We start from the raw sequence: 17,293 nt of genomic DNA, 5'->3' as shown, positions 1-17,293 counted from the left end.
AGTCCCATCCACCACACTACCAGGTGGTATAGAGGAGATGGACCCACTGGTTGTCCTCTAGGTTACAGAGAGCTGGTAGTCCCATCCACCACACTACCAGGTGGTATAGAGGAGATGGACCCACTGGTTGTCCTCTAGGTTACAGAGAGCTGGTAGTCCCATCCACCACTACCAGGTGGTATAGAGGAGATGGACCCACTGGTTGTCCTCTAGGTTACAGAGAGCTGGTAGTCCCATCCACCACACTACCAGGTGGTATAGAGGAGATGGACCCACTGGTTGTCCTCTAGGTTACAGAGAGCTGGTAGTCCCATCCACCACACTACCAAGTGGGTGGTATAGAGGAGATGGACCCACTGGTTGCCCTCTAGGTTACAGAGAGCTGGTAGTCCCATCCACCACACTACCAGGTGGGTGGTATAGAGGAGATGGACCCACTGGTTGTCCTCTAGGGTACAGAGAGCTGGTAGTCCCATCCACCACACTACCAGCTGGTATAGAGGAGACAGACCCACTGGTTGTCCTCTAGGTTACAGAGAGCTGGTAGTCCCATCCACCACACTACCAGGTGGTATAGAGGAGATGGACCCACTGGTTGTCCTCTAGGTTACAGAGAGCTGGTAGTCCCATCCACCACACTACCAGGTGGTATAGAGGAGACGGACCCACTGGTTGTCCTCTAGGTTACAGAGAGCTGGTAGTCCCATCCACCACACTACCAGGTGGGTGGTATAGAGGAGATGGACCCACTGGTTGTCCTCTAGGTTACAGAGAGCTGGTAGTCCCATCCACCACACTACCAGGTGGTATAGAGGAGATGGACCCACTGGTTGTCCTCTTGGTTACAGAGAGCTGGTAGTCCCATCCACCACACTACCAGGTGGGTGGTATAGAGCAGATGGACCCACTGGTTGTCCTCTAGGTTACAGAGAGCTGGTAGTCCCATCCACCACACTACCAGGTGGTATAGAGGAGATGGACCCACTGGTTGTCCTCTAGGTTACAGAGAGCTGGTAGTCCCATCCACCACACTACCAGGTGGTATAGAGGAGATGGACCAACTGGTTGTCCTCTAGGTTACAGAGAGCTGGTAGTCCCATCCACCACACTACCAGGTGGGTGGTATAGAGGAGATGGACCCACTGGTTGCCCTCTAGGTTACAGAGAGCTGGTAGTCCCATCCACCACACTACCAGGTGGGTGGTATAGAGGAGATGGACCCACTGGTTGTCCTCTAGGTTACAGAGAGCTGGTAGTCCCATCCACCACACTACCAGGTGGTATAGAGGAGATGGACCCACTGGTTGCCCTCTAGGTTACAGAGAGCTGGTAGTCCCATCCACCACACTACCAGGTGGTATAGAGGAGATGGACCCACTGGTTGCCCTCTAGGTTACAGAGAGCTGGTAGTCCCATCCACCACACTACAAGTTGGGTGGTATAGAGGAGACGGACCCACTGGTTGTCCTCTAGGTTACAGAGAGCTGGTAGTCCCATCCACCACACTACCAGGTGGTATAGAGGAGATGGACCCACTGGTTGTCCTCTAGGTTACAGAGAGCTGGTAGTCCCATCCACCACACTACCAGTTGGGTGGTATAGAGGAGATGGACCCACTGGTTGTCCTCTAGGTTACAGAGAGCTGGTAGTCCCATCCACCACACTACCAGGTGGGTGGTATAGAGGAGATGGACCCACTGGTTGTCCTCTAGGTTACAGAGAGCTGGTAGTCCCATCCACCACACTACCAGGTGGGTGGTATAGAGGAGACGGACCCACTGGTTGTCCTCTAGGTTACAGAGAGCTGGTAGTCCCATCCACCACACTACCAGGTGGTATAGAGGAGACCCACTGGTTGTCCTCTAGGTTACAGAGAGCTGGTAGTCCCATCCACCACACTACCAGGTGGTATAGAGGAGACGGACCCACTGGTTGTCCTCTAGGTTACAGAGAGCTGGTAGTCCTATCCACCACACTACCAGGTGGGTGGTATAGAGGAGATGGACCCACTGGTTGCCCTCTAGGTTACAGAGAGCTGGTAGTCCCATCCACCACACTACCAGGTGGTATAGAGGAGATGGACCCACTGGTTGCCCTCTAGGTTACAGAGAGCTGGTAGTCCCATCCACCACACTACCAGGTGGGTGGTATAGAGGAGATGGACCCACTGGTTGTCCTCTAGGTTACAGAGAGCTGGTAGTCCCATCCACCACACTACCAGGTGGGTGGTATAGAGGAGATGGACCCACTGGTTGTCCTCTAGGTTACAGAGAGCTGGTAGTCCCATCCACCACACTACCAGGTGGGTGGTATAGAGGAGATGGACCCACTGGTTGTCCTCTAGGTTACAGAGAGCTGGTAGTCCCATCCACCACACTACCAGGTGTGTGGTATAGAGGAGACGGACCCACTGGTTGTCCTCTAGGTTACAGAGAGCTGGTAGTCCCATCCACCACACTACCAGGTGGTATAGAGGAGATGGACCCACTGGTTGTCCTCTAGGTTACAGAGAGCTGGTAGTCCCATCCACCACACTACCAGGTGGGTGGTATAGAGGAGATGGACCCACTGGTTGCCCTCTAGGGTACAGAGAGCTGGTAGTCCCATCCACCACACTACCAGGTGGTATAGAGGAGATGGACCCACTGGTTGTCCTCTAGGTTACAGAGAGCTGGTAGTCCCATCCACCACACTACCAGGTGGGTGGTATAGAGGAGATGGACCCACTGGTTGCTCTCTAGGTTACAGAGAGCTGGTAGTCCCATCCACCACACTACCAGGTGGTATAGAGGAGATGGACCCACTGGTTGTCCTCTAGGTTACAGAGAGCTGGTAGTCCCATCCACCAAACTACCAGGTGGGTGGTATAGAGGAGATGGACCCACTGGTTGCCCTCTAGGTTACAGAGAGCTGGTAGTCCCATCCACCACACTACCAGGTGGGTGGTATAGAGGAGACGGACCCACTGGTTGTCCTCTAGGTTACAGAGAGCTGGTAGTCCCATCCACCACACTACCAGGTGGTATAGAGGAGATGGACCCACTGGTTGCCCTCTAGGTTACAGAGAGCTGGTAGTCCCATCCACCACACTACCAGGTGGGTGGTATAGAGGAGATGGACCCACTGGTTGTCCTCTAGGTTACAGAGAGCTGGTAGTCCCATCCACCACACTACCAGGTGGGTGGTATAGAGGAGATGGACCCACTGGTTGCCCTCTAGGTTACAGAGAGCTGGTAGTCCCATCCACCACACTACCAGGTGGGTGGTATAGAGGAGATGGACCCACTGGTTGTCCTCTAGGTTACAGAGAGCTGGTAGTCCCATCCACCACACTACCAGGTGGTATAGAGGAGATGGACCCACTGGTTGTCCTCTAGGTTACAGAGAGCTGGTAGTCCCATCCACCACACTACCAGGTGGTATAGAGGAGATGGACCCACTGGTTGCCCTCTAGGTTACAGAGAGCTGGTAGTCCCATCCACCACACTACCAGGTGGGTGGTATAGAGGAGATGGACCCACTGGTTGTCCTCTAGGTTACAGAGAGCTGGTAGTCCCATCCACCACACTACCAGGTGGGTGGTATAGAGGAGATGGACCCACTGGTTGCCCTCTAGGTTACAGAGAGCTGGTAGTCCCATCCACCAAAAAAACAGGAGTGAAACAGGGAAGGAACTCAAAACAGAAACATTTTACATTTGGCTAGAAATTCAAAAGGAAATTATCTCGACAGAGAAAAATGTCCTCCTGTGTGCTACCTATATCCCCCTACTAGAATCCCCATACTTTAATGAAGACAGCTTCTCCATCCTACCTATATCCCCCTACTAGAATCCCCATACTTTAATGAAGACAGCTTCTCCATCCTACCTATATCCCCCCACTAGAATCCCCATACTTTAATGAAGACAGCTTCTCCATCCTACCTATATCCCCCTACTAGAAACCCCATACTTTAATGAAGACAGCTTCTCCATCCTACCTATATCCCCCCACTAGAATCCCCATACTTTAATGAAGACGGCTTCTCCATCCTACCTATATCCCCCCACTAGAATCCCCATACTATAATGAAGACAGCTTCTCCATCCTGGAGGGGGAAATCCATCATTTCCAGGCCCAGGGACATGTACTAGTCTGTGGCGATCTAAATGCCAGAACTGGACAAGAACCTGACACCCTCAGCACACAGGGGGACAAACACCTGCCTGGAGGTGACAGTATCCCCTCAGCACACAGGGGGACAAACACCTACCTGGAGTAGGGCTGGGCGATGTGGACAAAATATCATAGCAAGGTATTTTCTTATTTTTTGATGGTATGACGTATTTGGCGGTATGACGTATTTGACGGTATTTTATGTTTTTGAATAATAAAAAGTTCTAAATTTGCTTCATCCGGGCTGGCAACACATACATTCAACATTATTTCAATGGGTCTTTCTCCATTCTGATTGGTTTATACTGTTCAATTCAACTTCAACCTAAAATACACTGCTCAAAAAAATAAAGGGAACACTTAAACAACACAATGTAACTCCAAGTCAATCACACTTCTGTGAAATCAAACTGTCCACTTAGGAAGCAACACTGATTGACAATACATTTCACATGCTGTTGTGCAAATGGAATAGACAACAGGTGGAAATTATAGGCAATTAGCAAGACACCCCCAATAAAGGAGTGGTTGTGCAGGTAGGGACCAGAGACCACTTCTCAGTTCCTATGCTTCCTAGCTGATGTTTTGGTCACTTTTGAATGCTGGCAGTGCTTTCACTCTAGTGGTAGAATGAGACGGAGTCTACAACCCACACAAGTGGCTCAGGTAGTGCAGCTCATCCAGGATGGCACATCAATGCGAGCTGTGGCAAGAAGGTTTGCTGTGTCTGTCAGCGTAGTGTCCAGGGCATGGAGGCGCTACCAGGAGACAGGCCAGTACATCAGGAGACGTGGAGGAGGCCGTAGGAGGGCAACAACCCAGCAGCAGGACCGCTACCTCCGCCTTTGTGCAAGGAGGAGCAGGAGAAGCACTGCCAGAGCCCTGCAAAATGACCTCCAGCAGGCCACAAATGTGCATGTGTCTGCTCAAACGGTCAGAAACAGACTCCATGAGGGTGGTATGAGGGCCCGACGTCCACAGGTGGGGGTTGTGCTTACAGCCCAACACCGTGCAGGACGTTTGGCATTTGACAGAGAACACCAAGATTGGCAAATTCACCACTGGCGCCCTGTGCTCTTCACAGATGAAAGCAGGTTCACACTGAGCACGTGACAGACGTGACAGAGTCTGGAGACGCCGTGGACAACGTTCTGCTGCCTGCAACATCCTCCAGCATGACCGGTTTGGCAGTGGGTCAGTCATGGTGTGGGGTGGCATTTCTTTGGGGGGCCGCACAGCCCTCCATGTGCTCGCCAGAGGTAGCCTGACTGCCATTAGGTACCGAGATGAGATCCTCAGACCCCTTGTGAGACCATATGCTGGTGCGGTTGGCCCTGGGTTCCTCCTAATGCAAGACAATGCTAGACCTCATGTGGCTGGAGTGTGTCAGCAGTTCCTGCAAGAGGAAGGCATTGATGCTATGGACTGGCCCGCCCGTTCCCCAGACCTGAATCCAATTGAGCACATCTGGGACATCATGTCTCGCTCCATCCACCAACGCCACGTTGCATCACAGACTGTCCAGGAGTTGGTGGATGCTTTAGTCCAGGTCTGGGAGGAGATCCCTCAGGAGACCATCTGCCACCTCATCAGGAGCATGCCCAGGCGTTGTAGGGAGGTCATACTGGCACGTGGAGGCCACACACACTACTGAGCCTCATTTTGACTTGTTTTAAGGACATTACATCAAAGTTGGATCAGCCTGTAGTGTGGTTTTCCACTTTAATTTTGAGTGTGACTCCAAATCCAGACCTCCATGGGTTGATAAATTGGATTTCCATTGATTATTTTGTGTGATTTTGTTGTCAGCACATTCAACTATGTAAAGAAAAAAGTATTTAATAAGATTATTTCTTTCATTCAGATCTAGGATGTGTTGTTTAAGTGTTCCCTTTATTTTTTTGAGTAGTATATTTTCCTGCATTTCCATCCATTTCCTGCACTCATTTGAGATCATTTCCACACTGCCACGATATGGGCAAAAATACTAGGCCTTATTTTTAACCAAATGTTGCAATTACGATTTAGATCAGAACACTGGGCTGAACTTTTGGAATCATGGAAATAGAATGTTGATTATAATTCGATAGTTAGAATATAAATTATAGTGGGTTAGGGTTAGGGTTAGGGTTTGAATACAGTGTTTGACATGACAACGAATGAAAATGCCATGGACAAGTTATTGTGACAGGGTAGGAACCAAAGTGTTGTTCAGTGTTTCCTAGGGGACCCTATAATCTTTGGCTACATTAAATCGTTATTCATATAGCCAACATATTCATGCTTCACCTATTCCTCTTTGATTTAGAAGATACTGTTGCACAAGCAACATGCTGATTTAGGCCTCCACCATCACTGGTATCAGGCTGTATTAGCTAGCTACGTTAGCTCTGACTCACTACTTTTATTAGCTAGTTAGCTAGCCAGCTAACTAGTGATTAGCATTAGTGGCTAACACAATTTAGCTTAATTTGCTAAGAAAAGACAAACTAGCTGTTTGCAGATGTAAGAAACGCAAACTAATATTGTAATTATAGAACGTTTTGTGGATTTATATTAAGATCAAAGTGGAAACAACATCGTTGTCATCAACATTGTTGCATGTGCTGCATTGACCATGGAGACGAAAGGTCTACACACACACAGCAGTCATCCCAGTGAAGGTGACAGTCCAGTGTGCACAGTGAGAGAGTCTCTTTGACAGCCACATTCAACTGTAGTTAACTGTCCTGTTTCACCAGTACACCATATCACTGACTACACTGACTACACCGTATCACTGACTACACTGACTACACTGACTACACTGACTACACCATATCACTGACTACACCGTATCACTGACTACACCGTATCACTGACTACACTGACTACACTGTATCACTGACTACACTGACTACACCGTATCACTGACTACACCGACTACACCGTATCACTGACTACACCATATCACTGACTACACCGTATCACTGACTACACCGTATCACTGACTACACCGTATCACCGACTACACCGTATCACTGACTACACCATATCACTGACTACACCGTATCACTGACTACACTGACTACACCGTATCACTGACTACACTGACTACACCGTATCACTGACTACACCGTATCACTGACTACACTGACTACACCGTATCACTGACTACACCGTATCACCGACTACACCGTATCACCGACTACACCGTATCACTGACTACACCGTATCACTGACAACACTGACTACACCGTATCACTGACTACACTGACTACACCGACTACACCGTATCACTGACTACACTGACTACACCGTATCACTGACTACAACCGACTACACCGTATCACCGACTACACCACTGGCCAACAGCGCTTGATTTAAAGTCAGGTTTCCCTCCATATTAATGCTTGATTTAAAGTCAGGTTTCCCTCCATATTAATGCTTGATTTAAAGTCAGGTTTCTCTCCATATTAATGCTTGATTTAAAGTCAGATTTCCCTCCATATTAATGCTTGATTTAAAGTCAGGTTTCTCTCCATATTAATGCTTGATTTAAAGTCAGGTTTCCCTCCATATTAATGCTTGATTTAAAGTCAGGTTTCCCTCCATATTAATGCTTGATTTAAAGTCAGGTTTCCCTCCATATTAATGCTTGATTTAAAGTCAGGTTTCCCTCCATATTAATGCTTGATTTAAAGTCAGGTTTCCCTCCATATTAATGCTTGATTTAAAGTCAGGTTTCCCTCCATATTAATGCTTGATTAAAAGTCAGGTTTCCCTCCATATTAATGCTTGATTTAAAGTCAGGTTTCCCTCCATATTAATGCTTGATTTAAAGTCAGGTTTCCCTCCATATTAATGCTTGATTTAAAGTCAGGTTTCCCTCCATATTAATGCTTGATTTAAAGTCAGGTTTCCCTCCATATTAATGCTTGATTTAAAGTCAGGTTTCCCTCCATATTAATGCTTGATTTAAAGTCAGGTTTCCCTCCATATTAATGCTTGATTAAAAGTCAGGTTTCTCTCCATATTAAGAGGACTGTGAGTGAGGGGCTCTTTGAGGTCAGGTCATGTTTTCACCGGCCACACGTTTCCTGGATAATTACGGGCTACATGAACGTTGGAATACATGTAACTACTGTTGAACGCTAACAAGAATTACTACACTTGACTGAATTAAAACACTGTTTTGCAAAGGCACTTTCAGGTCGAGTCAGGTTTTCATGTTAAGACGACAGGTGTACCAGACCAGATGTTAATATAATCTGCCCTTCCTGGATAAATACAGGCTACATGATATATATTATACTATGAAGAAACAAAAAGGCCACAGTGGAAACTATATACCCACATCAACATTATACTATTTCAATTCAAAGAACTGCTTCTAAATCACTGACAGTAAACATCAGATTGTGTTTTTATAGTGTGCATGAACATGTCCGAAATAAGACAGAGGCTGTGTCCTAAATAAGATGTAGAGGCTGTGTCCTATATAAGATAGAGGTGTGTCCTAAATAAGATAGAGGTTGTGTCCTAAATAAGATAGAGGCTGTGTCCTAAATAAGATGTAGAGGCTGTGTCCTATATAAGACAGAGGCTGTGTCCTATATAAGATGTAGAGGCTGTGTCCTATATAAGATAGAGGTGTGTCCTAAATAAGATAGAGGCTGTGTCCTAAATAAGACAGAGGCTGTGTCCTAAATAAGATGTAGAGGCTGTGTCCTAAATAAGATGTAGAGGCTGTGTCCTAATATAAGATAGAGGCTGTGTCCTAAATAAGACAGAGGCTGTGTCCTAAATAAGACAGAGGCTGTGTCCTAAATAAGACAGAGGCTGTGTCCTTTCACTGTAAAGTCTACACCTGTTGTATTCAGCGCATGTGAGGAATTACATTTGATTTGATTTGATCTGTAAGGTAAAAAAAATACCAAATGTATAACAAACCACAATGTGTTCCAAATGGCACCCTATTCCCCATAGGGCTCTGGGCAGAAGTAGTGCACTACAAATGGCACCCTATTCCCCATAGGGCTCTGGGCAGAAGTAGTGCACTACAAATGGCACCCTATTCCCCATAGGGCTCTGGGCAGAAGTAGTGCACTACAAATGACACCCTATTCCCCATAGAGCTCTGGGCAGAAGTACTGCACTACAAATGGCACCCTATTCCCCATAGGGCTCTGGGCAGAAGTAGTGCACTACAAATGGCACCCTATTCCCCATAGGGCTCTGGGCAGAAGGAGTGCACTACAAATGGCACCCTATTCCCCATAGGGCTCTGGGCAGAAGGAGTGCACTACAAATGGAACATGTGGTTGTGTTAGTTACCTTGGTGAACTCTGAGTTCTGTAGGTTGGCCTCGGGGCACCAGCGACCCCCCAGAGCCGTCAACATGGCACATTCCTGCAGATCTGCTTCTTGTTTAGTGGCTGGTTGGGGGTTGGGTAGTACCACTGTGGCAGGGGCCGGACCACCACAGAATGGGGTACGCAGCTGGATGCCTCGGAGGAGGAGGTGACAGGCTTCTAGATCAGCCTCCCAGATACGCTGCAGAGGGGGACAGCCACAACTACAGAGAGAGACATCATCATCTACACAGACATCAGAGAGACATCATCATCTACACAGACATCAGAGAGACATCATCATCTACACAGACATCATCTCTCTGACATCATCATCTACACAGACATCATCTCTCTGTCTCTCTGTGTCTCTCTCTCTGTGTGTCTCTCTCTCTGTGTGTCTCTCTGTCTCTGTGTGTGTCTCTCTGTGTCTCTCTCTCTCTCTGTGTGTCTCTCTCTCTGTGTGTCTCTCTGTCTCTGTGTGTCTCTCTGTCTCTGTGTGTCTCTCTGTCTATGTGTGTCTGTCTCTCTCAATTCAATTCAAGGGGCTTTATTGGCATGGGAAACGTGTTAACATTGCCAAAGCAAGCTCTGTCTCTCGCTATCTCTGTCTCTATTTCTCTCTCTATTTCTCTCTCTATTTCTCCTCTCTCTCTCTCTCTCTCTCTCTCTCTCTCTCTCTCTCTCTCTCTCTCTCTCTGTCTCTCCCTCTCTCTCTCTCTATTTCTCTCTCTCTCTTTGTGTGTCTCGCTCTCACTGTCTCTGTCTCTGTGTGTCTCTCTCTCTCCCTGTGTCTCTCTCTCCCTGTCTCTCTCGCTCTCTGTCTCTCTCTCTCTATTTCTCTCTCTCTCTTTGTGTCTCTCTCTTCCTGTCTCTGTCTCTCTCTCTGTGTCTCTCTCTCTCTCCCTGTCTCTCTCGCTCTCTGTCAATCCAATTTCAATTTAAGGGGTTTTATTGGCAAGTGAATTAAATAATAAACAAAAGTGAAATGAACAATAAAAATTAACAGTAAACATTACACTCACAAAAGTTCCAAAAGAATAAAGACATTTCAAATGTCATATTGTGTCTTTATACAGTCCTGTAAGGATGTGCAAATAGTTAAAGTACAAAAGGGAAAATAAACATAAATATGGGTTGTATTTACAATGGTGTTTGTTCTTCACTGGTTGCCCTTTTCTTGTGGCAACAGGTCACAAATCTTGCTGCTGTGATGGTACACTGTGGTATTTCACCCAATATACACTACCATTCAAAAGTTTGGGGTGACTTAGAAATTTCCACCAAAACACCACTCTCAACGTCAACAGTGAAGAGGTGACTCCGGGTTGCTGGCCTTCTAGGCAGAGTTGCAAAGAAAAACCCATATCTCAGATTGGCCAATAAAAAGAAAAGATTAAGATGGGCTAAAGAACACAGACACTGGACAGAGGAACTCTGCCTAGAAGGCCAGCATCCCGGAGTCGCCTCTTCACTGTTGACGTTGAGACTGGTGTTTTGTGGGTACTATTTAATGAAGCTGCCAGTTTCCAGCTACAAACTAGACACTCTAATGTACTTGTCCTCTTGCTCAGTTGTGCACCGGGGCCTCCCACTTCTCTTTCTTTTCTGGTTAGAGCCAGTTTGCGCTGTTCTGTGAAGGGAGTAGTACACGGCGATGTACGAGATCTTCAGTTTTTTGGCCATTTCTCGCAAGGAATAGCTTTCATTTCTCAGAACAAGAATAGACTGATGAGTCTAAGTTCTTTGTTTCTGGCCATTTTGAGCCTGCAATCGAACCCACAAATGCTGATGCTCCAGCTACTCAACTAGTCTAAAGAAGGCCAGTTTTATTGCTTATTTAAATCAGAACAACAGTTTTCAGCTGTGCTAACATAATTGCAAAAGGGTTTTCTAATGATCAATTAGCCTTTCAAAATGATAAACGTGGATTAGCTAACACAACGTGCCATTGGAACACAGGAGTGATGGTTGCTGATAATGGGCCTCTGTACGCCTATGTAGATAATCCATACAAAATCTGCCATTTCCAGCTACAATAGTCATTTACAACATTAACAATGTCTACGCTGTATTTCTGATCAATCTGATGTTATTTTAATGGACAAAAAATTTGCTTTTCTTTTAAAACAAGGACAATTCTAAGTGACCCCAAACTTTTGAACAGCAGCATATATTGGTATTTATCAAAATTGGATTTGTTTTCTAATTCTTTGTGGGTCTGTGCAATCTGAGGGAAATATGTGTCTCTAATATGGTCATACATTGGGCAGGAGGTTAGAAAGTGCAGCTCAGATTCCACCTCATTTTATGGGCAGTGTGCACATAGCCTGTCTTCTCTTGAGAGCCAGGTCTGCCTACGGCAGCCTCTCTCAATAGCAAGGCTATGCTCAATGAGTCTGTACATAGTCAAAGCTTTCCTTAAGTTTGGGTCAGTCATAGTGGTCAGGTATTCTGCCACTGTGTACTCTCTGTTTAGGGCCAAATAGCATTCTAGTTTGCTCCGTTTTTTTTTGTTAATTACTTGACACATTGGAAATAATTATATTTTTGTTTTCTCATGATTTGGTTGGGTCTAATTGTGTTGCTGTCCTGGGGCTCTGTGGGGTCTGTTAGTGTTTGTGAACAGAGCCCCAGGACCAGCTTGCTTAGGGGACTCTTCTCCAGGTTCATCTCTCTGTAGGTGATGGCTTTGTTATGGAAGGTTTGGGAATCGCTTCCTTTTAGGTGGTTGTAGAATTTAACGTCTCTTTTCTGGATTTTGATAATTAGCGGGTATCGGCCTAATTCTGCTCTGCATGCATTATTTGGTGTTTTACGTTGTACACGGAGGATATTTTTGCAGAATTCTGCATGCAGAGTCTCGATTTGGTGTTTGTCCCATTTTGTGAATTATTGGTTGGTGAGCGGACCCCAGACCTCACAACCACAAAGGGCAATGGGTTCTATAACTGATTCAAGTATTTTTAGCCAGATCCTAATTGGTATGTTGAATTTGATGTTCCTTTTGATGGCATAGAATTAAAGCCCTTCTTGACTTGTCTCTCAGACCTTTCTTGGGACACCATTATTTCTGTCTTACTGAGATTTACTGTCAGGTCTGACAGAATCTGTGCAGAAGATCTACAGTTGAAGTCGGAAGTTTACATACACTTAGGTTGGAGTCATTAAAACTCGTTTTTCAACCACTCCACAAATTTCTTGTTAACAAACTATAGTTTTGGCAAGTCGGTTAGGACATCTACTTTGTGCAAGACACAAGTCATTTTTCCAACAATTGTTTACAGACAGATTATTTCACTTATAATTCACTGTATCACAATTCCAGTGGGTCAGAAGTTTACATACACTAAGTTGACTGTGCCTTTAAACAGGCTAATTGACATCATTTGAGTCAATTGGAGGTGTAACTGTGGATGTATTTCAAGGCCTACCTTCAAACTCAGTGCACCTTTGCTTGACCTCATCGGAAAATCAACACAAATCAGACAAGACTTCAGAAAAAAAATTGTAGACCTCCACAAGTCTGGTTCATCCTTGGGAGCAATTTCCAAATGCCTGAAGGTATCACGTTCATCTGTACAAACAATAGTACGCAAGTATAAACACCATGGAACCACGCAGCCGTCATACCGCTCAGGAAGGAGACGTGTTCTGTCTCCTAGAGATGAATGTACTTTGGTGCGAAAAGTGCAAATCAATCCCAGAACAACAGCAAAGGACCTTGTGAAGATGCTGGAGGAAACAGGTATAAAAGTATCTATATCCACAGTAAAACGAGTCCTATATCATCATAACCTTAAAGGCCACTCAGCAAGGAAGAAGCCACTGCTCCAAAACCGCCATAAAAAAGCCAGACTGCGGTTTGCAACTGCACATGGGGACAAAGATCGTACTTTTTGGAGAAACGTCCTCTGGTCTGATGAAACAAAAATGGAACTGTTTGGCCATAATGACCATTGTTTTGTTTGGAGGAAAAAGGGGGAGGCTTGCAAGCCGAAGAACACCATCCCAACCGTGAAGCACATTTTGTGGGGGTGCTTTGCTGCAGGAGGGACTGGTTCACTTCACAAAATAGATGGCATCATGAGAAGGAATCTCTCCAGAAGCCTAAGAGACGTTATTTCTGTTTGTTGTGCCAAGACTTCTGGGGTTTTCCACCTCTCCTCTCCCAGCAGTCGCAGGTCACCCAGCCTTTGTAAACCCCCTGCCATCAGTTGCCTCTGCAGGGTGGCCGACTGAACCGATCTCAAAGGAATGGCTGGGTTGTGGAATTTGAGGCTCCTCCCACACCAACAGCCCCTCCACATCCCCTTCTCGTGTAGGCCTTAGCAGTTGCCAGGCCCTCAGCATTGCAGAGTAAATATCTGAGAGACCTGCTGTACTCTCCAGCTTCATGAGGAACAGCTGCCGGTCCAACCCTAATCCGCCAGCTCTCCTCAGCAGCACGCATGCTGGTTCCCTCCAGCTAACATCAGTATGGTACAGCAGTCTCTGCACCGCCTTTAGCCGGAAAGCAGCCACCCTGCTCTCCAGTTCCACCAGGCCCTGTCCTCCTTCGTGGACGGTCATGTACAACACTGCCACCCTCAGCCAATGATGGCCCGACCAGAAAATATCCACCAGCTTGCGTTGCAGGTCTGTGAGCAGACCGGCGGGAGGGTTGAGGACAGCCAGTTTATGGAACAGGGAAGATGCCACCAGGTTGTTGATTATCAGCACCCTCCCTCTATATGACACATGGGACAGGAGCCACATCCGCCTGGCCAGTCTTGACACCACTGCCTGTGACAGCCCCTCCCAGTTCTTCCTGACCCACTTCTCCGAGCCCAGGTACACCCCCAACACTTTAAGCCCTTCACAACCCCACTGCAAACCCCCTGGAAGCCGAGGAGGAGCCCTATCCCCCCATGCCCCACATAACAGAGCTTTGCTCTTGCCCCAGTTTACCTTAGCTGATGAAGCTCCCTCGTACACCCTCAGACTGGTCTCTAGTGCCTGCATATCCTGACCATCACAGAAACGTCATCTGCATATGCTGACACTGCTATGCCTGTCACTACATCCATGCCTGTCCAGGACAGTCCTTGCAGTCTCCTGCGTAGCAGTCCCAAAAAAGGCTCAATGGCTAGTGTGTATAACTGCCCAGATAGAGGGCATCCTTGTCTAATGCCCCGTCTCACCCAGACTGGCCTACTGAGCCCCCCCTCCCACCTTCACCATACATGGCGCCCCAGCATGCAACAGCTTCACACAGTGTAACGAACGTCTTTGTAATGATGTTCGGACCAAGGTGCAGCGTGGGTAGGTTAATCATATTTATTTATGATAACCAGCAACAAAACAATAAAGAGAAACCAACGAAACGTACAGCTTTGTACAAAATCAAGATCCCACAAACAACAGCTGGGAAAAGGCTGCCTAAATATGATCCCCAATCAGAGACAACGATAGACAGCTGCCTCTGATTGGGAACCATATCAGGCCAACATAGAAATACAACAAAACTAGAGTACCCACCCTAGTCACACCCTGACCTAACCAACATAGAGAATAAAAAGGCTCTCTAAGGTCAGGGCGTGACACACAGGTCAAAAAACTCTTCCCAAACCCAAACATCACATTAAACAGATACTCATGGTCCACTCTATCAAAAGCCTTATATTGATCTAAAGAGACCAGTCCAAAGTTCACATTAGAACCTCTCGACAAGTCCAACATGTCCCTGATTAAGAACAAGTTGTCCGTGATTGAGCGTCCCGGTACACAATATGTTTGGTCCTTATGTACTATCGAGTCCAAATGGGACTTCACTCTGTTAGCGAGGACCTTGGCAAATATCTTGTAGTCCGCACAGAGTAATGCCACAGGCCTCCAGTTCTTAAGTTACCACAAGTCCCCTTTTTTGGGCAGGAGAGTCAGAGCCGCCCGACGTCAGCTCATCAGCATCTCTCCTACCCCAACGCATTCACGCAACACGCAAAATAAATCCTGTCCAATTATTCCCCAGAATTTTTTATAAAATTCCACTGGGAGTCCATCGACCCCCGGTGCACGACCGGGGGACATCTGGCTTACGGCCTCTGCCAGTTCATGGGACAACAGAGGAATGTCCATTTCATCCCCCTGTGCCAGAGAGAGCTTAGGGAGTCCTGCGAACAAGACCTGAGCACACATAGGATCACACAGTTCTGCCCTATACAACTCAGTATACAACTCCACAGTTCTCTCCCGCATCTCACCCACCACAGAGGTCACCCGCCCATCAGACAGCCGTAGACAATGCATACCCTTGGCTTCACTGCTCTGTCTTTCCAAACCAAAGAAGAAGGAGCTGGGAGCCTCCATCTCCTTGAGGATGGAGAACCTAGCTCTTATAAGTGCTCCCTTTGCTTTAACCTGGAAAAAACTGCCCAGGTCCCTACGTAATCCTGCTAAATTAGCCTGGAGGCCTACATTGCCTTGCCCCACCATCTCTACCTCCATCTCACTAATACACCGCTCTAGTTCTCCCAATACTCTCCTAGCCTCTGAGGATGAGAGAGCTGTGTACTGTTGACAGAAAAGCCGAATTTGGACTTTCCCTACATCCCACCATTGACTGAGAGACTCATACTCCTCTCTTCGCTGCCCCCACCTTTCTCAAAAGGTCTGGAAACCTGAGCAAAAAGTGGCATCTTGTAAGAGCTTTACATTGAACTTCCAATAAGATGCCTGCCGGGGCCCTGGTGAAATAGACAGCCGAGCCATGGTTATGTGGTGATCCGAAAAACCCACCAGGAGAATGGTAGCGCCCAACAGCCTATTGCTCCGATTCCTAGACATGTAAAACCGATCAAGTCGGGCTGCACTCACCCTAGCCCCAAAAACCTTCACCCACGTATACTGTCTTGTATTGGGATGTTTAGTTCTCCAAACATCCACTAGGTCGAACTGATTAATGATGTCCCTTAACACTCCCACTTCTCTCAACGTGTACTAAGACCCCTCTGCTTGACTGGCTGTCAGCTCCGGGCCTATTGAAGAGGAGTCTGAAAAAAAATAACTCCTCATCCTCTTCCTCAGACTCACTTTCCTCCTCATCTCTATCTCCCACCCTGACCACCTGCCCTTCCTCTCTGGTCAGGGCCTCCCCCACAGCAACAGGCAAAGTTTCCATGGTGCCTTTGACCACACCTTTTTCCTTTTCTGCTTGACACCCTCTTCCCCCCTCGTCTCTTATACTTCCCCACTATACTCTCCTCATCCACTAGCATAACCTGACTAGACCCAGTCTCATCTACAGCACCATCTATAACCTGAATAGACCCAGTCTCATCTACACCACCATCTATAACCTGACTAGACCCAGTCTCATCTACACCACCATCTATAACCTGACTAGACCCAGCCTCATCTACACCATCTATAACCTGACTAGACCCAGCCTCATCTACACCACCACCATCTATAACCTGACTAGACCCAGCCTCATCTACACCACCATCTATAGCCTGACTAGACCCAGTCTCATCTACACCACCATCTATAACCTGACTAGACCCAGTCTCATCAACAACACCATCTATAACCTGACTAGACCCAGCCTCATCTACACCACCATCTATAGCCTGACTAGACCCAGTCTCATCTACACCACCATCTATAACCTGACTAGACCCAGTCTCATCTACACCACCATCTATAACCTGACTAGACCCAGCCTCATCTACACCATCTATAACCTGACTAGACCCAGCCTCATCTACACCACCACCATCTATAACCTGACTAGACCCAGCCTCATCTACACCACCATCTATA

At 47.0% G+C, this 17,293-nt stretch overlaps 1 protein-coding gene across 3 annotated transcripts in view; it reads right to left on the bottom strand.

Moving 5' to 3' along the window:
- The window catches only part of disc1 (DISC1 scaffold protein), a 139,569-nt gene that overhangs the window by 31,958 nt on the left and 90,318 nt on the right, over nt 1-17,293 (bottom strand). For all 3 annotated transcript variants that reach the window (XM_082970602.1, XM_082970604.1, XM_082970603.1), the window contains one exon: nt 9,474-9,714. In XM_082970602.1, coding sequence (XP_082826728.1) covers nt 9,474-9,714 — 241 coding nt within the window. The remainder of the gene's footprint in view (nt 1-9,473; nt 9,715-17,293) is intronic.

The sequence above is a fragment of the Salmo salar genome, chromosome 28 (assembly GCF_965601325.2).
Source record: "Salmo salar chromosome 28, fSalSal1, whole genome shotgun sequence".
Classification (NCBI taxonomy): Eukaryota; Metazoa; Chordata; class Actinopteri; order Salmoniformes; family Salmonidae; genus Salmo; species Salmo salar.
This window is presented reverse-complemented; position numbering and strand designations above follow the sequence as displayed.